Source organism: Ovis canadensis, chromosome 3 (assembly GCF_042477335.2).
Source record: "Ovis canadensis isolate MfBH-ARS-UI-01 breed Bighorn chromosome 3, ARS-UI_OviCan_v2, whole genome shotgun sequence".
Classification (NCBI taxonomy): Eukaryota; Metazoa; Chordata; class Mammalia; order Artiodactyla; family Bovidae; genus Ovis; species Ovis canadensis.
In genome coordinates, this window is record NC_091247.1 from 222524827 (window position 1) to 222552523 (window position 27697).

Here is a 27697-nt window from a genome sequence, read left to right on the forward strand (position 1 = left end):
GCCGCATCCTGCTCCGGCCGTGGGGTGGCGCTGCGCGCATGCTCCCTGATAGCGTGGTCCTCCTGACTGGCTCCGGGCCGCTCTAGCCGCCCTTTTCGACTGCTCCGCCGGGAGGCGGGCGCGTCCGCGGGGGTCCCTCCAAGATGGCGGCGCAGAGGAGGAGCCTGCTGCAGAGTGTGAGGACCCCACTCGCTCTTCGGGCTGGGGGTTGGGAGCCGCGGGGGAACTGTCGGGTGCAGGCGCGGCCCCCTCTGCGCCTTTGGGCTGCCTCCCAGTCCCTGGCCGGGTGTGGCCGTCACCCTTCCCGTTTCCCGGGCCGGCCCACCCCCCCCCCTCATTCGTGACCGGGGGGCGCGTGCAGCCCCGCAAGGCCTGCGCGTGCGCGCTGCTGCCCAGGCGGTCGGGGGCTCGGACTCGCGGTCCAGCGGCCGCGAGCGTCAAGGGCGCGTGGAGGGTGCGAGCGTCCTGAACCCTGCAGGGACACTGGCGCGCGGCCGCCGAGAGAGCCCGAGCGGCGAGCCCACCCCGGCCCCGGGCAGGTCGGTCGGTAATCCTCATAGCAACACCAGCCCGTTGTGTATGGCTTACTGTATTCCAGGCTTTGTGCCAGTCGCTTTACATTTGTTTGTAAGTTTAATTTTCATATCAGCCCCGTGAGGTAGATACTGTAATTCTTCCTGTTTTACAGATGAGGAAACTGAGGCATAGAGAGGTGGTCCTTTGCCCAAGGCCACACAGCTGGTAAGTGGCAGAGGCAGGATTCAAGTTAGGGATTCTGATTCGAGAAACTCTCTTAACCTCTAGGTTATACGGAAGGAACGGCTGGGTTCAGACCCTGGTTCTAATTCACTAGTCCACCATTGGCCTCAGTTTCCTTAGGTGTTAGGCTAGAGTAGGTAGTGTATGTGTGCGGGAGGTGGGGGCGTGTCTTGAGATTCCACTCCTCTCATTCTGGACCCTCGTGGGCTTGTCACTGGTGTCTTCCAGCCTCTGCATCCTTTTGACACACGTTCACGTCCGTGGTGCATGTTGGCACCATGGACCTATTCTGACTTGCCAGGGCAGGTTGGCAGTCACCTGCGTCCTCCTCAGACATGGCAGTCTGTTGTACTGGTCTGTGGACTTGACTGCCGCCTGTAGTGGAAAGTGAAGAGAGGGATTTATGATCTACAGTGAAGAGTGTCACCATTGCGTACCTCCACTGGGTGGGCATGTAACACATTGTAAGGCGTTTGAAGCCAGGTCCAGTGCTCAGCCTTCCCTGGTGGGGAATGCTCTCTTCCCCTCCACACCTTTCGCTGCCCCTTTATTTTACTGCTGCCTGGCAGTTTGGCCTCCCCCTTGAGTTGGTTAGGCAGGCCTAGCCTTCTGTTTTTTTAGGAGGGCAGGGCCCCTGTGCAAATGTCCCCAGTGTGGTAAACATTGAAGAAATAGCGGCTGGATGGTGGCAAGTGCTGGAGTGGGAACTGTAGGCTGACTTGGCTTGCCGAAGAGAGTGGTTACCAGCTTCCCTCGCTTCTCCGTGCGATGGAGCCCAAGTGACTCGGGTTAGACAGAGGCGAGCTTTGCTAGCTCCAGAATGTGTTCCTGGGTGGTGTGCATTCTTTTAAAAAGTTGGCTGGTTAGCTTGAAGCACGTAGCATTGTGATGAAAGGCGAAGGAATGGTGGGCGTGCCCACATTAGGCCCCTCCCACCCTAATAACGGTCAAGACATCTTTGCTCACAGGGTGTCCAAGCGTCCATGCACGGGTGCTAGGCTTGACCTGCCCTCCGCTGTCCCGAGTCTTGTTGAGAGGAGCTCAGACAGCATCATTCCGCAGGTGGCTGTAAGGGATGCTGATCTGTAGTTACTACACCTGGGGATACGAAGATAAACAGGGCGGATGTCCACCCGTACTGCATTTGCCGTGCTGCATGGAGAAGCTTGTATCACAAAGGCAGTGATGACGGCACTCTCCTGTCAGTGTGAAGAGGGCCTGCTGATGGCCTGATTTGACCAGGTCATTGGAGGCTTGTAGGAGGGGCTGGGGACCTGTTGACATGGGGTTGGGAGGGGGCGCTGATTAGCTGACAGATTAGCTGAGTGCTTCATGGGATGTCGTCCTGAGGAGTTTCACCTTTGGTCCCCAGGTGGTGTAGTGCCTTGAAAGGTCTTTTGAAGAGAAGATGAGCTTTTGAAGTAGCTTCAAAAGAACACGGACCCTTCACAGCCTCATAAAACAGCTCACCAGTCCTTTATGCCCTTGGGCAAGTCACATAGCATCCCTGAACCTTGATTTTTCTCTTAACTTCCCTGAACCTTGGTTTCCTCAACCAAGGGTACTCCCGGGAGCGTTGTTAGTATTAAATGAACATGTTACATGCCTGACCTGGTGTGGTTATGCTCCAGCCATGAACCTCCACCTGCGGTTCTGCTCTGAATGAAGGCTGCGTTTCTTTTCCTCCAATGTCACCGACTACTCACTGTGTGGCAGGCACTGAGTAGGGACAGGGGACTCTGCCCTCATGAAGCTTATGTTCTGGTAAGGGAGGCAGGAAACAATAAGTACAGACTGTATATGATATTACAGTTTCTAGGCTATAACACAGGAAGTGGTACGAGGAAGAAAAGGCAGGATTCACAGATAGGATGATGGAGAGCCTGTTGTAGAGAGTGGTCGGGGAAGATTGACGTTTGATGAGATGCACGGGCCATGTAGGAGGGAGTATTTCCGCATGAGGCAAGAGGGATGCAAAGGCTCTCCTGTTCAAAGAGCATCAGGAGGCCAGCATGGCTGGAGTGGAGTGAGTGTTGGGGGAGTGGTAGATGCCTGACGTCTGAGGGAGCCTTGTGTATCCTCATGTGAGCTCTGGGTTCTGTGCTAAGTGTAATGAGATGCTCTCAGGTTTGAGTCGAGGCATGGAGCGATCTGATTTGTGGCAGGAGCAAGAGCCTTCCATAGAGAGGCAGGCATTTGAGTGGCGAGAGTGGAAGCGCGGTGCTCTTGGTCGTCCAGTAGTGAGATGACCAAGGGTTGGCCAGCGATGGCAGAGGGGTGGTGAGGAGTGCTGGGTTCTAACTGCATTTCGGGGAAGAGCTGATAGGATTTGCTGGCAGATCAGGCATGGGGTGTGGGACAGAGGAAGAAGAGTTGAGAAGGACTACAAGGTTTTCATTGGAACAACAGTGGTGCCATTTACTGAGGTGGGGGACCTTGGGGGCAGGGAGAATCACTAGTTTGAGTTTGCCTAAACTATTACTTGCTTAATTGTAAAAAAGTTCACTTGAAATCAGTTTTTTTCCTGAGCAGTTATATCTATGATATCCCAAGTCCCAGCCATATTTTCCCCCCAATGTGTATGGAAATAAACATACAGCCTTAAAGTGAAAACATTCTTTAGGTCATCACCTGTAACCATCTCATCACCATCAAAATGTGGTGTAGCTGCTGTGCTGCTGCTGCTAAGTCGCCTCAGTCGTGTCCGACTCTGTGCGACCCCACAGATGGCAGCCCACCAGGCTCCCCCGTCCCTGGGATTCTCCAGGCAAGAACACTGGAGTGGGTTGTCATTTCCTTCTCCAGTGCGTGAAAATGAAAAGTGAAAGTGAAGTCGCTCAGTCACGTCTGACTTGTAGCGACCCCATGGACTGCAGCCTTCCAGGCTCCTCCATCCATGGGATTTTCCAGGCAAGAGTACTGGAGTGGGTTGCCTAGCTCCTCTAGGGCACAGTAAACTCCATGGTTATTAGTAGCCCCTTTAAGAGTGTATCAGGTCTATATCTCTGATGAAAACAGAGAACCTTTGATGGAAACCCTGGTGAAAGATGCGGGCGCCAGGGGTGGAGTTGCTCCCGGAGAAGCAGGGAAGGAAAAGGAGATCATTCAGAAAGATGGAGGCGGCATGAGGCGTCAGGGTGTTCTAGGCTTTTTGGAGGAAAGAACTGTCCGCCCCCCCTACCCGGAGTCATCTTCCTGGGGGCTTTATTCTCCCTTTCTGAGCTTCCTTTTTGCCTCTAAGGAATCCGGGTACTTTCGCCACAAAAACGCTTGGCCTTTTCATATAATAATTTGATATTCAAGCTGTGGCCTGAACTTGGAATCATGCTTTTGTCCACTTCTGCTGCCCAGGAGTTTGAGCTGCGTCTCCACAGGGGCTTTTATGGAGGATTTTTTGTGACATGGTCACATATGTACATGAGGTGCTAATGCGTAAATATATGTGCACCAGGTGTAACGTCCTTAAAGGGTTAAGTACAGTTGAATCACTAGAGAAATGTACTCCAAAATATTAATTTTGGAAACTCCCTCACAGTCAAAGTTAAGCTTTTTGAAACAGATTCTTTCTTGTGAGAAATGAATTTGTAGCCTGTCGAAGAGCTAAGTGGGCCATGCTCACAGTTGCCTGTGTTTATTCGGCTCTGTGAGCCGTAAGATGCCCCCTTTCCAGCTTCTCACGACTTGTGTTCAGGCACTCAAGCGCTGCTTGCTGCTGGTGCTTCGGGCCTGGCATTTGCAGGCGGGGGAGAAAGCATGCATCAGTGGGTGCCTGGTGGAGGGGTGGGTGGTTTGTGTGAATAGAAAACAAATGACCTTTCCGAAAACTGTTCAGAAATGTGGAGGAAGGAAGCAAGAGGGTAGGCAGTCTGGTGGGTTTTAATAGAATCAGCAGGGAACGCTTGGTGTGGATAATCCCCATGGAGGTGGAGCAAGGGGGGAGAATAGAACTGAAGCTTAGCCACAGCGGGGTGAGAATGATTTTGGGGGCCACTGCTGAAATCAGGGGGGACCCAGTACTCTCCCACTCCAGCATGGGCAGCACCTCCTGGAATTCTCTGGCGACTTGTTACTGAACATTTGCGCTGCCATGGGGACTGCAGTCTAGCTACCTGAGAAATCGCCCAGATGTCATCAAGTCTAAGACACTATTGCTTGTAAGGACACATCATTATTTTGTATACTACTAAGAAAGAAAGCACACTGCTGATTAACTTGTAATACACCAACTGCCGAGATATTAAAAATGTTGAAAACACGTGTCTTCGAATCAGTGAAATAAAGGAGCCAATTAACAGTACCAGGCTACAACCTGAGAGTTGCCGCAAAGCCAAAGAACTAACAGCCGGGGGGCGGGTGCCTAGTGTACATGGTTGTGCAGGGAAAGGGCCCCGCCGCCTTGGGCAGTATTTTCCCAGAGCCTAGGACACATTCATGAGGTGGTCAGTGTGTGCTGGTATAAAACTCATTGCTACTTATGAAAGTTATTTGTTCTTTAGTTCTCTTTCAAACTTTGTGATGCTCTCAAGAGAAAAACTACTATGTACGTAGGACCAAACACCTTTCTGATTCTTGCTAATCTCCCTTTTTTTCAACAAAGAGAACAGGGCTTCAGCTCACAGTGCAGTGGGCCAAGAGATCAGTTAGAATTTCCTAACCTTGTTTTGTTTTCCTTTTTATCACCATCAAGATCTGGCAAGCAGTCATGTTTTCCACTTAAAATACTAATAAGTTCACATTCAAAATGAAACCATTTGAATTAAAAAAAAAAAGGGGGGGGAATTAGAGAAGAAACAGGAAAGACTTCCCTGGTGGTTTAGTAGCGAAGACTCCACACTCCCAGTGCAGGGGACCCAGGTTCTATCCCCGGTCAGAGAACTAGATCCCACATGCTGCAGCTGAGTTCACGTGCTGCAGCTGACACCTTGCACAGCCTAATAAGTTAATAATATTAAAAAGGAAAAACATGAAGTGGGTGATTTGTTGAAGATAGTGAGTGGATGGTTGAGGTTTGGGAAGCATGGGCCTCCAGCACCAGTTAGATTTGAGCAGGGCTTTTGGGGATGGGCAGGACTTAGAAAGACAGAAAGGGGAAGGCCCAGCCCTCCCATAGATACTTTTTAATATGCTTTTTGGGTAATTTTTTTTGAGTTTCTTCTTTTCTTTAAATAGCGAACCAAGTTAAGTTGTCTAGAAACTCAGCGTTTCAAGAGTGCCAGTGTGAAATCAGGAGAACTTTGCTCAGCATGGTTTCTATGCATGAATAGTTGGTTTTTTTTAAAGTGTGTGCTTGTTTCTGGGACTGTACCTCTAGGGTCAGTAACCTCTTCATTTGAGGCTCCAAAAATACACATGGCTTTTCAAGTATCATAAACCTTCAGTGGAGGTGTCACTTCCCTTCTGTGTTTGCTGCGGACACGTCCTATCAGAAGTGGGTTAGCTTTCCACGCTTTTTGTTCTGGTCACAGTTTTTTGGAAATCATTTGGAACACTCTGTAGCAGGCCTTATCTGTACAAGACAGCTGAGTGAGATTGTCCATCTGTCAAAGGGTGAGATTCAAAACTGTGTCAACAGGCTGGAAGGCTGAGATGAAAGCATTACGATATAATCCAACCGATAAAAAATTTAGGTTTAAAAAACCCTCTGCAGGAGTGTGGTTGCAGGGGACTGACTCAAGAGAACTTCAGAGAGAAAAGATTTTGCTATTCTAGTTGACAGTAGGAATCTTCCCGTGGAGGCTAGATGCCCATCTTTTCTTTATGTATATGAAGGCTTTTGACTTTTTGTGTTGATTTTCTATCCTGCCGCCTTTATTTATTTCCTTTGAGTTGGTTTTATTATTTATTCTTTGGGATTTCCAAGTACTGTCATATCAAATTCAGATAGAGGTAACTATGTCTTTTCCAAGTCTTAAGCCCTCCTCCTTTTCTCTTGTCTAATTGCATGTGCTAATACCTCTAATTCGTTGTTAAGTGATGGAGGTTGCAGTATCCTTGCTGTGTTCCTGATCTGAACACAAATACCTCTTGTGTTTACTCACTAACTAAGACGTTGGTGTTAGGACTGACTGCAGTGTACATAGAATAGTATATTAAGAAAATATCCATCAATTACAGTTTCCTTAAGTGTCTTTATGGACAAAGACTGCCTTTAAGTAAAAATAGCCCTGGAGTACTTACCCGTTGACCTAAACACTGATTGCCAGTTAATAAAATAATATATTTCCAAAATATTAACAGCTCATCATTATAAAAATCAAATATCAGAAAAAGCACTTGACATTGTTTAAGTATCCAGGCACTAGGCATAAATACTCTGTGAAGAATAAGGTGCTTGCTGAGTAGACTGACCACTGTCAGACACGCAGTCTCTCTGGTTTGGGGAGCTTGCTGTGCTCACGTCAGCCCCACGCGGCTGCAGCCGCCAGTGCAGCGTCAGCCTGCTCCCGAGAGCAGCATCGAGATCAGCATCGTGTGCTCCCATCGTGAAGTGCTTTTACACGAATTGTTCCCCTGCCACGGCGCTCTGACGTGGGGAGTTCCCCAGTCATCCACCTGAATTTGTTTTCTTCCTGTGAGAGAAACTAATGTACCGGTCTTTCTCATAGTGTATTTCTCAGTGCTGAGTGGGGCCATAAGTTGCTTGGGTGATAATTTATTTTTTGCTGGGAAGTATGAATGTGTTGGAAAGATTCAAGTCCCTGGAAACCTGTGTCTGTCCCTCATGGGGGTTAGAAATGGCAGGGGAAGCATGGTGATCGCAGCACGGATGACAGGTTTTGCATCGTGGGGGACATACTTGCATTGTTCATCTCACATTAGAGGACGAGTTCAGTCCGTCTTAATCTCAGTGTTAATCACAGGCAGGATTCTAGAACATGTAAATGTATTCTCCCATGCTTTAAAACAGTTAATGGCATTTTGGAGTGCCAAATATTGGCTTCTTGGCCCATCTTTTCAAGAGGACAAGTGACAGTTGTGATTGAGGAGTTGCTTTTATGCCTCTGCTTATTCTTGTGCTTAACTTCATCCCAGTTGGAGGCAGGAGAGAGACCCTAGAAAAGGAGTTTCTTGTGAAAATTTACTTGCCAGGTGTCCTGAGACCTTTGTGAGGTTCTTGGGGATGAAGATATATTAATCAGATCTAAGGTAATAGGGGATGATTGGCAACATGTTTCTTTCTCTCTCTTTTTTTTAATTAGTTTATCTTTGATTGTGCTGGGTCTTTGTTGCTGTGCACGGGCTTTCTCTAGTCTCTAGAGCTGGAGCCACTCCTCACTGCGGTGCCCAAGGTTCTTGCGGCTTCTCTTGTTGCAGGACGCAGGCTTCGGTAGTTGGGAACATGGGCTCAGCAGTTGCGGCTCGCCGGCTCTAGAGAGAGAGCAGGCTCAGTGGTTGTGGTGCATGGGCTCAGGGCAACATCTCTCTCTTGAAAAGTAACTCCGTGGCAGTGAACTCCTTTCTGTGGCCTGAAGGCCTTCCTGTGTCCCCACCTGGGCACACACGTGCGTGCCTGTGTGTGGCACAGGAACAAGCTGCTGCTCCTCCTCACCGCAGAGGCGATGCCCGCCTCGTGCCCCCTTAGCCCTGCTCACTTTAGGTTCTTCCTCAGGGTCTTTGCGTGTACTATGCCTCTAACTGGAGGCTCCTTGAAATGACCGCTGCTCCTTCATCACTCAGGTCTGTCTCAGAGGTCACCTCCCCAGGGAGGCTTCCTGTAACGTCCTCGTCTGGAAGAGCCCTGCCCATCCCTGTCCGTCCCCTTACCCTGATGTGTTTTCTCCGTAGTGCGTTTCCCTGTCCAAAAGTGCCTTGTTTATTCATTGTATAACATGTTTGAAGTCTCTCTCCCTAGCAAGGAGATTTCAAGTTGAGGACCCTTGGTTATTTTTTCTGCTGTGTCCACAGCAGCAGGGGTAATGTCAGCCTATTGTAAATGTTCAGTAAATATTTGTTGAATGAATATATGTATTAATCAAATATACTTTCATCATGTAATGTTGTATGGGGATTCCAAAGAGTCAAGCTTGCACTTACATTGAAACAGACATTTTTGTTGCTTTTAAATGAGACAGGTTAGGATTAGAGCAAGAAACAATTTTGTGTTACCATGAAGTAGTTTTTTGTTTCGTTTTATTTCCCTGTAGCTCAGCTTGTCAAGAGAGTTATTAGGTTGGTGAAAAAGTAATTGCGGTTTTGGATCATGAATTTTAAATCATTATAACTAGGCTGAAACACAGTTATTAATCAAAATGTGCTGTGCTTAGTCACTCAGTCCTATCCGACTCTGCGACCCCATGGACTGTAGGGATTCTCTGTCCCTAGGGATTCTCCAGGCAAGAATACTGGAGAGGGTTGCCATGCCTTCCTCCAGGGGATCTTCCCAACTCAGGGATCAAACCCAGGTCTCCCGCATTGCAGGCAGTTTCTTTACTGCCTGAGCCACCAGGGAAGCCCCAAATAGTCAACACATTACAAATTCAACACATTTTTGCCAATGAGAAATAAGTCTGTTTATTCCTGTAGCATAAAAATCCATGCTTCAGAATTCAGTGAACTCTTAAGAAGCATTTTCTGCCTCCTGCTGGTTGTGGAAGCATTTTTCATGCAAAAAGTTGTCAGGATGCTTGGTGGTAGGCCGTTGGTGAGAGGTCAGGTCAATATGGCAGATGAGGCAAAACTTCATAGCTCAATTCATTCAACTTTGGAAGTGCTGGTTGTATGACGGGTGGTCGGGCCTTGTTGGAGAAGAATCGGGCCCTTTCTGTTGACCAATGCTGCAGGCCTTGTAATCTTCAGTGCATCTCATCTATTTGCTGAGCATACTTCTCTGATTAATGTTTTCGCCAGGACTCAGGAAGCTATGGTGGATCAGACAGCAACAGACCGCCAGTGACCATGACCTTTTTATTTTGGCGCAAGTTTGTCTTTGGGTCTAAGTTTGAAGAAGCTTTGGATCTTCCTCTCAGTCCAGCCACTGCGCTGGTCATTGCCAGTTGTCATATAAAATCCTTTTTTGTTGCACATCACAATCCAAGTGAGAAATGGTTCATTGTTGCTTTGCATAAGAGAAGATGACACTTCAAAATGATTTTAAGGGTCTTCTTGGTGTCTCAGTGGTAAAGAATCCACCTACCAAGCAAAACAATGATTTTTCTGATTGGGATCAGCTCATGAGGCACCCACTTATTGAGCTTTCTCACCTTTCCAATTTGTTTCAAATGCTGCATGACTGTAGAATGGTCAACATTGAGTTCTTCAGTGACTTCTTGTGTACTTGTAAGAGGACCAGCTTTGATAATGGCTTCCATTGGTCATTGTGAACTTCCTGGCCGGCCACCACGCTTCTCATCTTCAAGGCTCTCGTCTCCTTTGCAAAGCTTCTTGAACCACCACTGCACAGTGCATTCGTTAGCAGTTCCTGGGCCAAATGCGTTGTTGATATTGCGAGTTGTTTCTGCTGCTTTATGACCCATTTTGAACTCAAATAAGAAGATCACTTGAATTTTCTTTGTGTCTAACATCATTTCCCTAGTCTAAAGTAAATATAAACAGCAGTAATAAGTCATTAGCAAAAAAAAAAAAAAAGGGGGGAGAAATGTGCATTAAAATTATGTATAACATAACCACATTTATTTAAGGATATATGCCAGTATCAAACAGCAAAGTTCATCAACAGTGCAAAACCAGTTACTTTCACACCAATCTAATAAATAGCCAGCATCACCGGGAGCTGAGCAGAAACTCAGCTCTTATTGCTGTTCCTGTTCCACTCACAGGTTTCAGTCATATTTTGTGTTGTCACGGGATAGTTTTTTAGCCCTTATGGTGAAATTGTGTGTATTTTTAAAAAATCCTGTAAAGAAAACACAAGGGCATTTAAAGACATACCATGTTGATGAATTGCAAGATTCAACCTAGTGAAGGTATCACATCTCCTCACATTGATCTATAGATTTAAAACAATTCCAGTCAAAACTCCAGCAGGATTTTCTGGTGGATACAGACAAGCCGATTCTGAAATTTATAGGAAAGGGTAAAGGAACTAGAATAGCCAGAACAGTCCTGAAAAAGATTAAGGTTAGAGGCATCACACTAACCAATTTTATAATGTAGATTTAAAATATAGACTTAAAATCACATACGACTGAGTGGCTGAACTGAACTGAACTGAACTGAACTGAAAGTCGCGGTAATCAAGATCATTGAATTGGTTGAGGAATAGACACATAGATCAACAGAGTAGAACGGAATTCAGAAATAGACACATACAAGTATGGCCAGTTAATTTCTGACAAAGATGCAAAGATAATTCAGTGGAGAAAGAATAATCTTCTCAACAAATAGTATCAGAAAAAATGGACATCCATTTGCAAAAAAAAATTGACCAAAATCTCCTGCCTTATATAGAAATTAACTCAAAATGGATCACAGGTCTAAATGTAACACGATAATACTTTTAGAAGAAAACAGAAGATCTCTTGACCTGGGACTGGGCAGAGAGTTCTTAGACATGACATCAAGAGTATGAACCATGAAAGAAGAAAATGATTAAATGGATTTCACTAAAGCTAAAAAGTTGCTTTTCAAAAGACACGAGTAAGTGAATGAAATAGCAGGCTACAGACTGGGGGAAATATTTGCAAATCCCATATGCAAGAAATGACTTTTATCCAAAATATATAAAGAACTCTCAAAACTCACCAGTTAAGAAAACAACTCAGTTAAAACATGGGCATGAGACTTAAACAGATGCTTCACCAAGGAGGAAATGTGGATGACGAAAAAGGCCCATGAAAAGATGTTCCACGTCATTATTAGTCATTAGGAGATGCAAATGAAAGGTGTGATGAGATATAAGTACGCACTTCTTAGAATGCCTGACTTAGAGAAAAAAAATACTACGCAGTGGTGAGGACGGAGAGCAGCTGGAACTCTTGTGCGTTACCTGTGGGATGCAACTGGTACACCGCTCTGGAAGACAACTTGACAGTTTCTTACAAAGTTAAACAGCAGTCTCACTCTTAGGTATTTACCCTAGCGATATGAAGAGCTATGTTCACACAGAAACCTGCCCATGAGTGTTTATAATAGCTCTCTTCGTAATTACCCCAAACCGGAAACAGCCCAGATGCCCTTCAGGGGATGAATGGATAAACTCTGCTACATGCATATGATGAAATACTGCTGTACGATAAAAAGGGACCAACTGTAGATGCAGGCACCAACTTGGATGAATCTCAAAGGCATAATGCTGAGCAAGAGAAGCCAGCGTCAAAAGGTTATGCCCTTAAAGACCTGGAGTACAGTAGTGGTGGCCTGGGGCTGGAGGAGGGGGAGAATGGAGAGTTTTTGTTTGATGGGTTTAGAGTTTCAGTTTCACAAGATGGAAAGAGTTCTGGGGATGGATGGTGGTGATGCTGCACAACATTGGGAATTTATTTAATAGCAGTAAGATGCGCACTTGCAAACGGTTGCAATGATAAAGCTTATCTTCCATGTGCTAACCACAGTAAACGAGGGAGAAAGTTATGTACCCTGTGATTTCATTTATGGCATTCTTGAAAAGACTGCATAGCGATGGGGCACAGGTCAGTGGTTGCCAGGAGTTAGATGAGGGTGTGGCTTCAGAGGGGCACCTGAGGGTACGTTTGGGGTTGCTGGGCTGTTCTTTGTCTCAGTTGTGGCTGTTCGGTGTCTCAGTTTGTTACACAAATCTCTACAAGTGTTAAAATTCATAGGCCTACCCACCAGAAAGGCAGTGTTACTATAGGCTAATTTAAAAATAAAAATGAACTCCCACAGCCTGCTGAAGTTGCTCCGTGGTGCAAAGCATACAACTAAACTGCTGAAATAAGTGCAGCATAGAAGCAATTAAAATGGAAAAAAAAAAAAAAAGCTGTAAAGTCCCTCCCTGTCAATATGTAAATAAACAAAAGACGAAATGTGCCACAAAAGCTAAACCACAGGCGTTTTACATATCTGATTGCAAAAGCCGGCTGAAGTGGTTTTCACATCCTTTTTTGAAGACTGCGACTGCTGACTTGTAAGAAGTTGTGCACAGTATTTGTGCTTGTTCAGTTTTCAGTAAAGCTTTCAATCCAAATGTTGCTCTCCTTGAGCTGAACTTGGATTCTCCCAGCTGTTTTAGTTTGCTCTAGTTCGACATGGTGGGCACAGGAGTGCCTCTGTGAGCCAGGCACAGCCCCCCAGTGGGGGCCGGGTGGAGGGGAGGCTTCCAGTGGGACGCCATGGATCACACCTGGGCCTTGTGTCAGGGTCGTTTCGGGGCTTAGAGAATGCAGGTGTTCAGAGTGTCCCCCAAGGAGCTTGAGGAAATGCAGAGTCTGTCTGAGCTGGCGCCTAGACAGCTGTGCATGTTTTAAAGCTCCATCTTGGTTGTACTGAACAGCCTGCTTTGAGACCTATAGGATAGAATGGGGGTCAGACACAGGCAGGGTTGGGGGGACCAGGTGTAGTAGGGATATGCAAGAGGGCTGGCAACCAAGTCTGGAGGAAGGTCTTCCTGAAGGAAGACTGCTTGGAGGCGGTGACTCCCTAGCCAGAGTCGCGAAGGACAGGGAGAATTATTAGACAAAGAGGCTGTCCATACAGGAAGAAAGAGTGAGATGTGGGCAGGCACTCCAGGCATTGGATACTAGTAGAGAAGCATGTGGGGGTGGGTGCAGATGGGACTGGACTCCAGGGTGAAGCAGGAACCAGGGGTGGAGACCCTAGTACCAGGAAGAGTGAGTGCAGCTGAGCTTTGTCAGTTTCTCAAGGTTGGGAAGAGCTGCCTGTACTGCAGACAGCCTGAGCCCCACCAGGATCAGGCACTCTGGAAGGGCCTGGAAATCTGCAGTTTGAAACAGCGCCCCAGGGGCTGCGGTGTGAGGTGGGGACCACCAGGGAGTTTCACGCGAGGAGTTTCCTTCACTTGTGTCTGTGACTCGTGCGGCGTCCGTAGTGCAGCACCTTCCTGGAGACCACTGCTGAGCCTTGCGTTTGGGGACTCCAATCTTTTCCAGGTGTCTTGGGGACCGTTTGTGGATTAGACGGAAACCATACAAACCCTTCTGCAGGTGTTTGTTCATAAATGCATCATTGTTTTCCAGGAGGAAGTGGAACCTTCTGGGTGGGGCTTTTGGCTTGCTAGGTTTTTGCTGGGGAAGAAAAAGAAGATGAGGTGGGGTCTGCCCTGGGCGAGAAGGTAATGTGTCTTGGTGTCCTGGTGTCCTTCCCAGGAGCAGCAGCCCAGCTGGACGGACGACCTGCCGCTCTGCCACCTCTCGGGGGTCGGCTCAGCTTCCAACCGCAGCTACTCCGCTGACGGCAAGGGCACCGAGAGCCATCCACCAGAGGACAACTGGCTCAAGTTCAGGTGAGGTGCCGCCACTGCTCTGCTGGGTGGCAGAAGCAGGCTTGCAACAAAAGCAGTTTGGCAGCTCTTTTGCATGGGGCTTACCAGTGCAGCGTGGCCCACGGGAGGTGGTATCTGTGCTGTCCCTTCCACACCTAGACCTCAGACTAGCCGAGGGCCTGTGCCAGGGGACAGAGGGCATCCCAGAAGGTCATGGCCAGAGAGAAATGATGGTCAGAGTGGGACCCAGGTGCTCACCTGAAGCCACAGCCGCTGTGTCTTTTGTCTCCCTGGCTGCTTTCCTCATCCTCTCACTCTGGAGCTGGAGTCAGTCTCCTACGAAGCCCTGGTCTCAGGCCTCTCCTGCCCTGTCTCTCTGTCAGGAGTGAGAACAACTGCTTCCTGTACGGGGTCTTCAACGGCTACGATGGCAACCGGGTGACCAACTTCGTGGCCCAGCGGCTGTCGGCGGAGCTCCTGCTGGGTCAGCTCAACGCTGAGCACACCGAGGCCGACGTGCGGCGGGTGCTGCTGCAGGTACCGGGCTCGGGCAGGCCGACTGTGACTTCCAGGGTTGGCCCAGAGGAGACCCTCCTGGGGAAGGGCTTATGGGCATCACCTTGGACCCAGGGCTGAGGTGGGAGTTGCTGAGCCCTGGTAGAAGCAGGGTGTTTAGGGTGACCCCTTTCTTTCCACGAGGCTCAGACGCTTGGCCTGGGTGACTGCAGCTCCCGGGCCCTGCTCCCTGCAGCCCCTCACTCCTGGTTGCCTGGTGTCGTTTTCCAATTCTGAGTTCCTGCTTGCTGTGGTTCTGGAGTTTCTCCTCCTGGCATCTCCTTTTGGAAGCAAGTCCCAAGGCATTAATTGTAGATGAGAATGGTGGATTCTGGTTCCTCGATAACAGCGTTCCCAGCCATTTTCCTGCCTTGGCACCCAAAGGCCTGATCACTCGGGGCCAGGGCCCAGAGCTGTCAGCTGCCCCTGAGGAAGGTGGTGGCATGGCCCATGTCAAGGGGCCTTCAGGATGTGGCGGTGACATTAGCTGTCACTGACCTAGACTCACTCTGAGCCAGGGCTGGGTGCTCGGGGGGATGCTCTCAGTGACTCTTGGGCAGCACTTTCTCTGTGTCATCGATGAGGGGCTGAGACTGGCCGGCAGGGGCAGAGCTGACGTTCACCCCCAGGTGGCCTGACTGCAAGCCTGTGCCCTTAGCCTCTCTGCCATCTCTTGCTTCTCTGGTTGCTCTGTGATGCCTCCTGGAAGGTACCAGCCCCACGGGGCCGTCTTTGTCAGACCTTGCTCTGCAGGAGCAGCAGTGCCTGGCGGTGCCCTGTGTGAAGCCTCATCTTGTGGCAACCTGTGGTTGCTATGACTTGTTGCTATTAATAAGGGGCGTATCAGCCTCAGGTGACAGTGGTATTTCAACCTGCCTTTGCTTCCTTGTCCCCTGCATCTAGGCTTTTGATGTGGTGGAGAGGAGCTTCCTGGAGTCCATTGATGACGCACTGGCTGAGAAGGCGAGCCTCCAGTCCCAGCTGCCCGAGGTAGTGTCCTCAGCCTGTGCCCCTGGAGAAGCAAGGCCCGTCTTTGCTTGGAGCAAGGACTCATCTGCTGTGTCCCTCCTGAGCCATTGACACAGCTGGGCCAGAGCAGCAGGCATTAGGGGGATAGTTCCTGATGGGATGTGGGTGGGCGAAAGTTCTGTCCTTTAGGGACCTTGTTGGCTAGCTGTGAGCAGCCGTGCTCTGAGGCTCTGCTAGGGTGGGCAGGGGTGTGAGAGAAGCCCCTGTCAGGTCGGTCCTTGGCCCGAATCAGTCCAGGCCTCGTCATCTGCCTGCTCACGTCATGCTTTAGGCGCCTTCGGGGCTGCCGGGACAAGTGAGGTCGTGCCTGGTTGTCCTGAAAGACACCTGCTCTGGCGCTGCAGCCAGCTTCCCTCCCGGCCGGGCCTCAGATGCCTGCTCTTTAGGGGGGCCAGGTGGGTGAGATGGTCTCCAGGTCCTGGCCTGCTCTGAACCCCCATGATGGCTTCTAGGGTGTCCCTCAGCACCAGCTGCCGCCTCAGTATCAGAAGATCCTCGATAGACTCAAGGCCTTGGAGAAGGAGGTCTCGGGAGGAGCCATGGCCGTCGTGGCAGTCCTTCTCAACAACAGGCTCTACGTGGCCAACGTCGGTGAGCCGCCTGCCTGTCCCGAGGCCGGGCGGTGGGGAAGAAGGCCACCTCAGGATCCAGGAGTCCTTTGGGCAGCCAGCCTGCTCCCCAGACACACAAGACCTGCAGCTCAAGTGCCCTGAGGCCGCTGGGTGTTTCCCGTTACTGCACACGATATCTCGGTCCCAGCCCAGAGTGTTTGAAGTACCTGCTAGGAGGCGGGCATCCTAGCATTAGTCCCTACTCTGTCCCTAACTGGCTTGTGGCTTGGGGAGTTGCATCCCCTCTCTGCTCTGCCTCAGTGGCTTCCTCTGAGAAGGAAGAGGCTGCCTGGCTGTGGAAGACCCATGTGGCGTCCTGTGAAGGGGACCAAGATGGGCTAGGTGCACCCTGGAGGTGGGGCGGGGTCCCAGGGCTGATGGGGTTTGTAGGCAAAGAAAGGCCATCTGGGAACCCGAGAAGCTGGTGCCCCCTGGGTGCAGGCTACTGCAGGGGCTCCGAGAGATCCCTCTGACATGGTGCCTCTTCTCTTCCTCCTTCCCTTAAGATTTCATTATGGGAAAAATTCAAAAGTGTAAACAAATAGAATAGCATTTAATGAACTTCCGTGTGCCCCTCTCCCAGCCCCAACATCCCTTCCCCCGGCCAGTTTCATTTCATCCACAGCCCTCTGTCCCTGCCTTGTTGTGGAGCAAATCCTGACACTGTCGTGTTATCTGTAAATATTGCAGTGTGTCTCCTTAGAAAAAAGGTCTCTTATTCAAATCATAATCATCCTTGGTTGACACTGGAAAAGTCTGAACGAATTCCTTGATCTCCTCAGCTCTCCCCAGCTAGTGACTTGCTCCAGTGGTCTGAGCCTGTTTTCTTTGCTGTTTTGAGGGAGTTCCGCATGTGAGACGCCTGCCTCTTGTCTCTCTTTTTCACAACGTGTCCTGTTCTTCGCTGTGTTCTCAGTCTTAGCTCAGCTGCTCACATTCCGCTGCAGGTACAAACCGCGCACTCCTATGCAAATCCACGGTGGATGGCCTGCAGGTGACGCAGCTGAACGTGGACCACACCACAGAGAACGAGGATGAGCTTTTCCGGCTCTCGCAGCTGGGTGAGTGGGGGCGGGCAGTGCAGACTGAGGGCTCTGGGGGGAGGGGCTCGAACCCAGCGGCTCATTCTGTGGCCGTGTAGAGAGAGGCACAACGTGGACAGGCTGTGATCTTGGGCTTAGGACTGGCCTGCCTGGGGTCGAATCCCAGCTCGGCCACTTACTCGCTGGTGGTTTGGGATCTTACTCGGGTTTTCTGTGCCTTACTTTCCCCTTCTGTGCACCGAGGATAGTAGTAACACTCAGGATGGTGTAAGGGTTGAAAGGGTTATCACGTGGGCGTTGCTTCCAAGTGTCCCTGGTGCTCACTGTTGCTGGTGGAGCCTGAGAGGCCAAAGAAGTCCTGGGATTCCAGCCCTACCACGGCCACCCCCGCTCTCCCCTGTGAGCTCAGGCCGCAGAGGAAGCCTGGCTGGCCGGTGCTGGGTCTCGTTTCCCGTCGGGGAGGGACTCTGAGCCAGGCGTGTTCCGACAGCAGGGGGGCTGGGGACACTGGGGCACTTGGGGTTAGCTGCCTTCCAAGGCTCCCTGCTGTGACCTCGCTTCCTGTTCAGTGGATCCCCATTGCTTTGTTTTTGTGGACATGTCTGTGTTGTCCCCTTTCGGTTCTTTTTTTTTATTATTTTTTATTATTGGTTTTGGCGACGCTGGGTCCTTGTTGCTGTGCACGGCTTTCTCTAGCTGTGGAGAGCGGAGGCTCGTCTCTGGTTGCGGCGTGCAGGCTCCTCCCTCTGGTGGCTTCTCTCATGCAGCACGGGCTCTGGGGCCTGCAGGCTCAGTAGTTGTGCACATGGGCTTAGTTGCTCTGAAGCACGTGCTGTTTTCCCAGACCAGGGATTGAACCCTTGTCCCCTGCACTGGCAGGTGGATTCTTAACCACTGGACCACCAGGGAAGCCGCTGGGTTCTTCTTTATGAACAAAGCCTGAGGTGTGTTTTTCTCCCTTTGGTAGGTTTGGATGCAGGAAAGATCAAGCAAGTGGGGGTCATCTGTGGGCAGGAGAGCACCAGGCGCATCGGGGATTACAAGGTCAAGTACGGGTACACTGATGTCGACCTACTCAGGTAAGCGCCGGCCCAGCTGCCCCTCATTTGTCTGGAAAACCAGAGGCCCAGGGGCAGATAACAGATTGTAGGCTCTGGGGACAAGAGTTAGAGTTGAGGTAGTTCAGAGCCCAAGGAGATTCTTTCATCCTCCCAGAGAGGTTGGTGTAGGGCAGGCCCTGGACCCAGTAGTCTAGGAGTCAGGATCCTGTAGACCAGGCTGGCAAGGGGTCAGTTAGGGAGCTGGGTCAAAGCCACAGGCAGCATCCGGTGCCACGGGGCCTGGCAGGCCAGAGTTGGCATGAGCGGCCTCGTGTGGACAGAAACGGACCGAAGCCTGTTGGTCAGCGCTCTCGTGGCTGAGGCCAAGGCGGGGGTGCTAGATGGGTTGTCCCCGCTAGGCGCCACCCAGTGCTCGCAGCAGACGGGAGAGGGTAATAATCGTGAGCCTTCATCTAAGCCGGTGCACAGCTCTTCACATCCATGCTCTTATTCCGTCCTCACTCAGGCCCTGTGAGATGGGTGCTGTTTCTGCCCCAAAAATATTTTCATATGAGGAAACTGACACATGCAGACAGTGGGTAGCCTGCTTGGTCTCAAGGCTAACAATGGGCTGAGTCAAGACTTGCACCCAGGGAGCCTGGATTCAGAGCTTGGGTTTAAATAATTGAGTTTGGAACATTTTGTCTAATTCACAGGGTTGTGTTTGCTTTATGGGAAGGCACATTGCATTTTAGAACAATTCAAGAAATGCCCAGGATACGGAGTGCAAAGTGGATCTTCCCCCCACCCCAGGCTCAGACTCCTTTCTCAGAGGCTGCTAGTTTCCGTGCACATGAGCATATACACGTGTGTGTGTGTGTGTGTGCGTGCGTGCGTGCGTGCGTGTGTGTGTGTGTGGTGGGTGCAGGGAGGGGGCAGATTGCTTTTTCAGAACAGCTACAGATCTCACATCCCATGCCGTGTTGTGCACCTGACTGTTCTCAGCATAGGCGTGTGGCTCTCCTTTCCTGCACACCTGCAGTCTCGGCTGCCGCACTCTTGGTAGCTGCAGCTAGGATTCCAGGGTGCAGCTGTCAGCACCCGCCTAGCCTGCCCCTGCTGATGGACTTCTGGGGTGTCTCTAGACTCACTCTTTCAACTCCTGTTGCCAGGGTCGCCCCTCATCCTTGCCCTGCGTGCATGTGTTGGAGCTTCCTGACATTGCCCAGCTCTGATGGACCAGCAGCTCACGGCCCCTTTGCAGCTGGAGTGTATTTGGACTCTAGTCAGCTTTGGGGAGATGTGGACTTCTAAAGAAGGAGGACAGGAGATGTGGGGTGGGGCCAGGATTGGGCCTTTGACCTTGGCTCTTCTGACCTCAGCTGCCCACTGACTTTCCTGGCCTGCTGAGCTTTATTTTGGCAGCTGTCCTCAGAAGACAGGTCTGTTTTCTTGGTTTTGCTCTTTCCTCTATTTCTTTTGCTCTTGTCAGAAGTATGTTTTATTTTACATTCTGGGTGTAGATTCTTCTCACCAGGATAAATGTCCCAGGGCCCATTCTAAGCACAGCTCTCCCCTCCACTTTGCTTCCCACAGCGCTGCCAAGTCCAAGCCGATCATCGCGGAGCCTGAAATCCATGGTGCACAGCCCCTGGATGGGGTGACAGGCTTCCTGGTGCTGATGTCCGAGGGGCTGTACAAGGCCCTGGAGGCAGCCCACGGGCCTGGGCAGGCCAACCAGGTGAGCTGGGCATGGGCAGAGCGTGGCTGACCCGCCTGCAGGGTGGCATGCTCCCTGGGGGCTGCATTCAGCTCTCCCGCTCAGCTCCAGGGTAATCAGGGACCTAGAGTTCTGATTCTCAAATGCTTTTGCTAGACATTGCTGTGTTCAAAACTGGGAGAAGAAAAAGCCCAGAGTTCTAAGCAAACCCATCCCACCCAAAAGCTTTGCTCTTCCGGACCTGAAGCAGTGTCAGTCCCCAGGGCCCTGAGCGGAGCCTCAGGGAAGAGGGTGAGGAAAGTGGAGGCAGGCATGGCTCTGGAGACTGCTGGGAAGGGCCTGGCCTGCAGGGGTGCAGCCTGGTACACAGAGTGCCGGATGAGGACTCGTGGGGCCTGCCCAGGTCCCACTCCACTGCCTTTTCCACTTTCCTCTTTGAGCTGAGACGACTTATAGTTTGATCCTCATTTCTAAGATGAGGATGCTGACCTCTTAACTTTGTGGGGCTGCGGTGAGGGCCGGGCGAGGAAGACATAGGTCCTTAGCCCGTGGGAGATGCTGCTTTCCCCTCTGCCTCGGAGTGTGTGTGTGTCTCTGAAGTGGGACTCGAGGCAGTCACTTGAAGGATGACCTTGAAGGGAAGACCTCGGCTGGCGGGGCTGGGCAGGGAAGTTCAGCTGGTGCTCCCCCTCCCATCTGTGATTCTGTCCTAATGAGAGTAAGAAGGGGAAGTCTAGGTGCCTAACTGTCTCTTACCACCTGTGCTCTAGGTTTTTCGCCTATTTTATCTCATTCCTGCCAGTTGCCTGATAACGTAGTGGGGACGAGGGCTCACTGCCATGTCAGAATAGGGACTTTGGGGCTCAGAGTCCAGGGTCTTGTCGGAGGCGACACAGCTGCTCGGTGATAGAGCTGAGCCCATTTCTGCCGCCTCCCCCAGACCATGCCCAGGTCATTTCCTGTTACCTGCTTCTGCTCTCCTACCTCCAGGAGACTGCAGCCAGCAGTGTGATTTTTTTGTTGTTGTTGTTTCTTTGGTCTTCACAATAAGATTATGTAGTGGCTTTTTCTGGCTTCTAGAATGCACTGAACAGTGGACTTTTCTGGGGACAGGGCCCTGTCTTCATCCTGTGTCCTCAGTTTCTGGCAAAACTGGCATATTATCTCCTACAGTAAGTTTGTTCCAGGAAAGAAAGCTTATTCATAATGACGGTTTGTACTGGGCTTTTTAGTAGTCTCCGAAGTGTCCTCACATCCATTTTATCCTCATTGTAATGCAGCGAGGTGGATGTTACTCCCCCATTGTTTTGGTCTGAAAGCCAAAAATCAGAGAAATCACAAGGTCACATCTTCTCTAATGAGAAAGTTCCGGGAGAGTTATCCTGAATAGCTTGAGAAGCTCAGATCGCAGGCTTGGCTGGTGACCCCTAAGTGTCCTGATTAGACTGTGAAGACGGTGCAGTTGGGGCCTGCAGTCGCTGGAACCGCTCATTCCTCACCGGGTTGGTGCTCGCCTCACCCCCAGGAGATCGCCGCCATGATCGACACGGAGTTCGCCAAGCAGACTTCGCTCGATGCGGTGGCCCAGGCCGTGGTGGACAGGGTGAAGCGGATCCACAGCGACACCTTTGCCAGTGGCGGGGAGCGTGCCAAGTTCTGTCCGAGGCATGAGGACATGACCCTGCTGGTGCGGAACTTTGGCTACCCCCTGGGCGAGATGAGCCAGTCTGCACCCTCCCCAGCCCCAGGTATGTATGCCACGTGCACAGGAAGGCATCCGAGGCCACTGTCTGGGGCTGGGCTCGGGCAGAGCCGCTGAGGCCTTGGGCCTCGCTGCCTTGGGGGGAGTGGGGTTGGGAGGCCTGCCTTTGAGCACTTCCAGGTTGGGTTCTGACTTGAAAGCTCTCTGAGCTGCGCTTACATTTCCCTTTCTGTCTGTGAAACCAGGACAGTACCTTCTGCCCTGGCCTCCCCCTAAAGACCTGAGCTGCGGGAAGCACTTTGCAGCGCCATGGGCCACATCTCTGGGACCGTGGCACCCGCTGGCCCGGGGCCTGCTGTGCAGCAGGCACCTCACCTGCCACATTTCCTTTCATCCTCATAAATGACCATTTACAGAAAAGAAACCGAGGCCCTGGGAGGAAGGGACCTAGGCACAGTTGCCTGTGTTGGAGGTGATTTGGTTTAATTCTGAATCGAGCTGCCCAGGAAGAGAGGCGATTGCACTTTTGCCCTCCCTCCTAGTGCTGTGTCGTGTCAAGACCATTAGTTCCTGAGGCTGCGTTTCCTTTTCTTTTTCCAAACAAGCGAGCCCTAGCACTCAGGCCTCCACAGAGGGATTCGTTCTCCCACGGACAGCGGGGTTCCTGCAGTTTTAGGTTGTTATTGCAACCATATTTTTGTTGGGCCAACCTCACCCAGGAGCATTCTTAGCCCTCGGGTTAAAGCATCGTGGGAAGCCATGCAGTAACCCTTTCATTGAGGCAGCGCAGCCCTGGTTTTTTCTCCTGCTTGAGCACCAGCGATGCTTTGCTGCTGAGAGCAGGCCCCCGCCTGGCCAGGACCTTGTCTCTGCCAAATACTCCTTCGCCGTCCCAAGAGGCAGAGGGCCGAGCTCCGGGCACCAAGCCGGGCCCCTGCCCATCTTCTCAGCTCCCGGCGCAGTCCTGTTCCTGCCACCCCAGGGTTCCCCACCAGCTGCATCCCGTGGCCCACCACTCTCTTCCTCCCATAGCCGCTGGAGGACGCGTGTACCCTGTGTCCGTGCCTTACTCGAGCGCCCAGAGCACCAGCAAGACCAGCGTGACTCTGTCCCTCGTCATGCCCTCCCAGGGCCAGCTGGTCAACGGGGCCCACAGCGCTTCCACCCTGGACGAGGCCACTCCTACCCTCACCAAGTAAGCACCCACCCCCACCCCCAGCCGCTTTCAGGCAGGCATGCTTCCCCAGGACAGCCCTCGATCCCTGGATGGAGTGGCCACAGGCTGCGTCCTGTAGGGTCTTGTTCCTCTCGAACTCCCCAACTCCACATCCCTGGGTAGGCCTGCGTAGATCTGGTTCCAGCAGCTCCCTGAAGCCGGGCAGAGAGGGGTGGGGACAGGCGGTTCATGCCAACAGCCTGCCATTCACTTCTTCCTGCAGGTGCCGCGGGTCAGTTTTCATTTAATAGGAATGTTTTCCTCTTGTTCTTTGCTCCCGGCTCAGAGTGTGTGGTTTGGGAGGCCACCCCATGGCGCCCGTGCTTGTGGGGCATTGTTTGACCTGTGCTGGCCCGTGGGAGCTGGTGCGCTCTGACTGAAAGTGTCCAGTGTTAGCTTTGAAGTGAGGCCTCTAGTTTCAGGCTTGGGGAGGGGTGGCTGCAGCTGGGGGGTCTGGATCCTGGGGGTGTGGCAGGCAGGCCTTCTCCTCACTCCACAGGGCAGACCTGCCTGACAGGTCTGGTGTCCACCCCACCCCCTCCATTCTGGGGAGTGTATCCCGCTCCCCAACCAGCTGCCACAGCAGGGGGTGGGTCCGGTTTCCACATTCCAGCCCCCGCAGAGAATAATAGAGATGCCACACCCGGCCCACTCAGGAGCTGGCCAGTTGGAAGGGCCACCAGTAAGGTTTCCCTCTGCCTTGCAGGGGGCCTTTCCAGCTCCCTGCCCGCCTCCCCCGCCACTGCCACTGTGGGATCAAGGGGCCTGCCAGGCCACTGAGTAATGGGCATCTCCCCGCCCCTGCAGCAGAGCCACCAGCTGTGTCCACAAAGGCCGGGAGTGGTAGCGGTCGTCCCGGACCAGGCAGGGAGACTAGCCGTTCTGTGCCTCCGGCTCCCCAGGACCCCAAACAGCCTCTTTCCTCCACCCTGCGCTGGAGCTTAGTTGGGCCCCCGGGGCTGGCCCAGTGCAGAGTGCTAGGCAGTGCGCGACGTTTGCAGGACGGTGGGTTGGCAGGTAATTCCCAGATGTTACAGGCTCTGAGGGTGGGTGCCTGGGGGGCCCTGTCCTGACCCAGCAGTGAGAGGAACGAGGAGGAGGAGTGAGGAGGTTTCCTGGGAGAAGAATGCTGGCCTCCCTGCAGTCAGTGGGGTCTGGCGTAGGGTGGATTCAGAGAGGCTGGGATGGATGGCTCAGCGCAGCTCGGAGGGCGACGCGTTCTGTGTCCCACACAGCAGCCACTAGCCCCTCGTGATTTTTGAGCACTGGCGTGAGTGGTCCGTTTTACTTAATTCCAGGTAATTTAAATAGCCACTTATAGCTAGAACTTCACAAATGCTTTTCACTTCTCACCTGCCCCAAAGAACACCTGGCCGGGCTGGCTTTCGTGATGGCCTTTGTCAGAGAGGCCTGTGCCCAGAGGGATTGGCCAAGGCAGGCGCCGTGTGTCCCCAGGCCAGAAGCCAAGGCCTGTGACTGACTTGCCTCTGTCGTGCCCACAGCCAGAGCCCGACCCTGACCCTGCAGTCCACCAACACGCACACCCAGAGCAGCAGCTCCAGCTCGGATGGGGGCCTCTTCCGCTCCCGGCCCGCCCACTCCCTGCCGCCCGGCGAGGACGGCCGCGTGGAGCCCTACGTGGACTTTGCCGAGTTCTACCGCCTCTGGAGCGTGGACCACGGCGAGCAGAGTGTGGTGACAGCGCCGTAGCCTGGTCGTGGAGTGCTGCCCGACAGGATGGGGCCCAGGGACGGGAGGCCCAGCTCCGGGCAGGATGGACCTTTTCCTGCCATTTGCCTGTGCCGTAGGGGCCGGCAGGGCCCCATCCTCAGCCTGCGTCGTTCTCTCACCCCACAGCCTTCAGTGCTGCGGAGAATGTTCTCCGAGTGTGCCAACGCAGGCTGGGCCCCTTATTACGGCGCCGGCACGGGGCTGCCTCAGCCAGGACCGTCGTGTTTCTCCGAACGCGGGGCACGCGTGTGGCAGCCAGGAGCCCACCAAGTGGAGCCTTGCGTGCTGCAGGCCCACGGCCCTGCTTTCCCGAGGCCATCCCTTCCCGCCCCCGCCTGGCCTGGAAGAGCCTGTGGCCACTGCTGGCACCCCTCTTCACCTCCGCGGTGGTTCTCGCCTTTCTTCTCTGGCCTCCAGAGGGGAATTCCAGTTGGCGTCTGCACCTTTGAGGCCTATACCTGTCCCTGGGCCCGCCTGGGTTCAGGCGGACTGGGATGACTGCAGAGGGGCTGTCAGGTGGGAAGGACCTGGAAGGAACGGGTCTGACAGGAGCAGTGGTCCTGGAGCCCACCAGAGCCAGGTGAAGGAGAGGTGAGGACATGCCTGGCCTGAGCAGGACAGCGGCTGCTCTTCTCCGGGAGCCGGTGCAGCTCTTTCCCTCCCAGACCCGGGGAGCCCCAGGTTGGGGAGCCACTAAGATTGCAGTCTTTACCACTGACTGTGAGTCTCTGCTGTTTTCAGGGTAACAAACAGGTCTTCGGTCAGGCCACGGGGCTCATTAGACACAGAGAACGGTGGGAAATGGTTCCGAAAGGGAAGAGGTCTTGGGGACGAGCTGCTCTGGGTGGTCCGGAGCTCTGGAGATGCGCACTGTTTCTACAGACTCTTAGGGCAGGATCAGGCCAGCCCAGGCCCCGAGTCAGATCGTTCCATACCTGTGGTCTGCCTTCAGCGGGGAGGGGTGCCACCAGGGCTCTCGGCTAGAATTGCCCTTCGTGTTTTCAGAGGAGGAAGCAGGCCCAGGTCACACAGTTAGGGGTGGCGTGTAGGCTTAGTCGCTCACTTGTGTCCAACTCTTGTGACCCCATGGACTGTTGCCCTGCAGGATCCTCTGTCCTTGGGATTTCCCAGGCAAGTGTACTTGCTCTGCCCTCCTGCAGGGGATCTTCCCAATCCAGGGATCAAACCCGTGTCTCTGGCATCTCCTGTATTGACAGGCAGATTCTTTACTTTTGTGCCACCTGGGAAGCCCAGTTAGTGGTGGGGCAGAATTCGCATCTTTCTGTTAGTCTCTGAGGTCCCCGGGATTCTTACTGCCCCCTCCCCAGCTCCCAGGCTCCTGCCCACCACTCCCCAGACAGCTCACCAGGGACTGGCCACAGTGTGTGGCGTCAGGTGTGCTTGGAGTGTGAAAAGTCTGAGGCCAGTTCCAAGGTCCCCTGTTGGCCCTGTGGTCCAGGAATGTGTTTCCCTGTGGTGGGGCAGGGCCCCGTACGGTGCCAGTTTCCATGGGGAGCGGATCTCAGCAGGGAGCCCTTAGCCCGCCCCGACTACGAGGCCGTCTCTGTTGTGTAGGTGAGCAGATTTCAGATCAGTCACAGAGGCTCGGGAACAAAAGGAATTCTCTTCCAAGAGTGTCTGTGATGCTGTTTGGTCTCTAGAAATAGAATCACTTTTTTACTTCAGTAAAGAAATAATAAAGGGTGGTATTATATGCCGTGGTGTTAAGAGTCTTTCACTCATATCTCGTGTAACTCTCAGTGGCCCTGGGAGGTGGCTGCTGTTGCCTGCCCTGCTCAGCACCTGGAAGCACCAGCTCCCCAGGCTGGGAGTGGCAGAGCCCGGATGCGGACCTGGCCTCCTGACTGGACCAGAGCTGCCGTCTCCCAGCCCCAGGGAGAGCGCTGTGTTGTCCAGGGCCCCCCAGGTCCTTGCACATCTGGAGAGGCCAACAGGTCTCTCCTGCTGCAGGCCAGGTCCTCCAGGCCTGTGGACGGTGGAGGGGCTGTTGTGTGGCCCCCAGTCTTCCTGGTGGCGGGCCCAGTTCTCAGCACAAGTGTGGTGTGGCTGTCTGGGCTGCAGGCCTCCAGGACACAGGCCTCCCATCCTCACTGGTTAATACATGTTGAGAGGGTTGCTCAGCTTCATTTCAGTTTTGTCTGCGTGGAAGCTATTCTATGAATACTGGTCCACAAAGTGCCTCTTCCTGCTTTACGGGACTTGAGACCTCATCCCTCTAACACTGTGGAGTCATGTATTATGAAGACTCTGCCTGGTCATTTCATGTAGCAGGTGCTACCGGCCGCTTTTCCCAGGAACCCAGATGTCAGGCCATGGGTGTGGTTCAACCTCTTCTCAGTGAAGCCCAGAGGGAGGCTGTCAGCCAGGCTCCCAAACATTTCCTCCAACAAGAGCATCTTCCGTGATTCTTCTTTCTGGGCCCCCTCCTTTGAAACCAGACAATGATGCAGATCACTGCTAACCCGGACAGGCTTGGCATGAGCACACGCTTGGTTCCCCCACACAGGTGATGTCAGCTCAGAGCGAAGCTGGATGTTTCCATGAGTCCGGGTGGACTCCTCGAGGACAGACAGTGTCAGGCGGCCAGTTTTGAGGAGTATTGACACCAGTTCATAGTCTCCATTCCTGCCTCTGTGACCCCCTCTACCCCGCACCTTCAGACTATCGGACCAGCTGGCTCATTCAGCCCCTGCTTTCCTTGTTCTCCCAAGTCACTCAGTGGGCCAGGGTGGACCTCAGAGCCCCACCCTCTCTTTCGAGGCCAAAGCCCCTGCCTGTTTCCTGCAATTGTCTCTTCAGCAAAGCCTTCCTGTTGTCCAGACAATGCTGAGCTCAAGAACCTTCCATATCTCCTGCCTCCACCTCCCAACACCTGCTGTGTTGCAGTCCTTTGTGTTTGCTCACTCCTCTCCT

At 52.5% G+C, this 27697-nt stretch overlaps 1 protein-coding gene and 1 long non-coding RNA gene across 5 annotated transcripts; one reads left to right on the forward strand and one right to left on the reverse strand.

The window, feature by feature from the left end:
- The first annotated feature begins 40 nt into the window (after positions 1–40).
- On the forward strand, positions 41–26477 carry TAB1 (TGF-beta activated kinase 1 (MAP3K7) binding protein 1). 4 transcript variants are annotated; one of them, XR_011255343.1, is made up of 12 exons: positions 77–176; positions 14001–14137; positions 14500–14653; positions 15575–15661; positions 16153–16291; positions 17259–17372; positions 18322–18433; positions 19991–20135; positions 21640–21862; positions 22849–23011; positions 23840–24049; positions 24535–26477. XR_011255343.1 is itself a non-coding variant. In XM_069581649.1 (11 exons), exons 1-11 carry the CDS (start codon positions 144–146, stop codon positions 24740–24742), a joined length of 1515 nt encoding a protein of 504 aa, XP_069437750.1. In that variant the 5' UTR covers positions 41–143; the 3' UTR covers positions 24743–26477. The 4 variants fall into 4 exon arrangements, 2 of the variants coding, with proteins under 2 accessions (XP_069437750.1, XP_069437748.1); XR_011255342.1 differs by lacking the exon at positions 77–176 and adding an exon at positions 13390–13784; XM_069581649.1 differs by lacking the exon at positions 23840–24049 and having other exon boundaries at positions 41–176.
- On the reverse strand, positions 9245–11529 carry LOC138436119 (uncharacterized). Its single transcript, XR_011255344.1, has 3 exons — positions 11461–11529; positions 10648–10773; positions 9245–10292 (listed from the first exon to the last, which is right to left on the reverse strand). It is a non-coding gene; the product is annotated as an uncharacterized lncRNA (long non-coding RNA).
- Positions 26478–27697: the final 1220 nt, after the last annotated feature.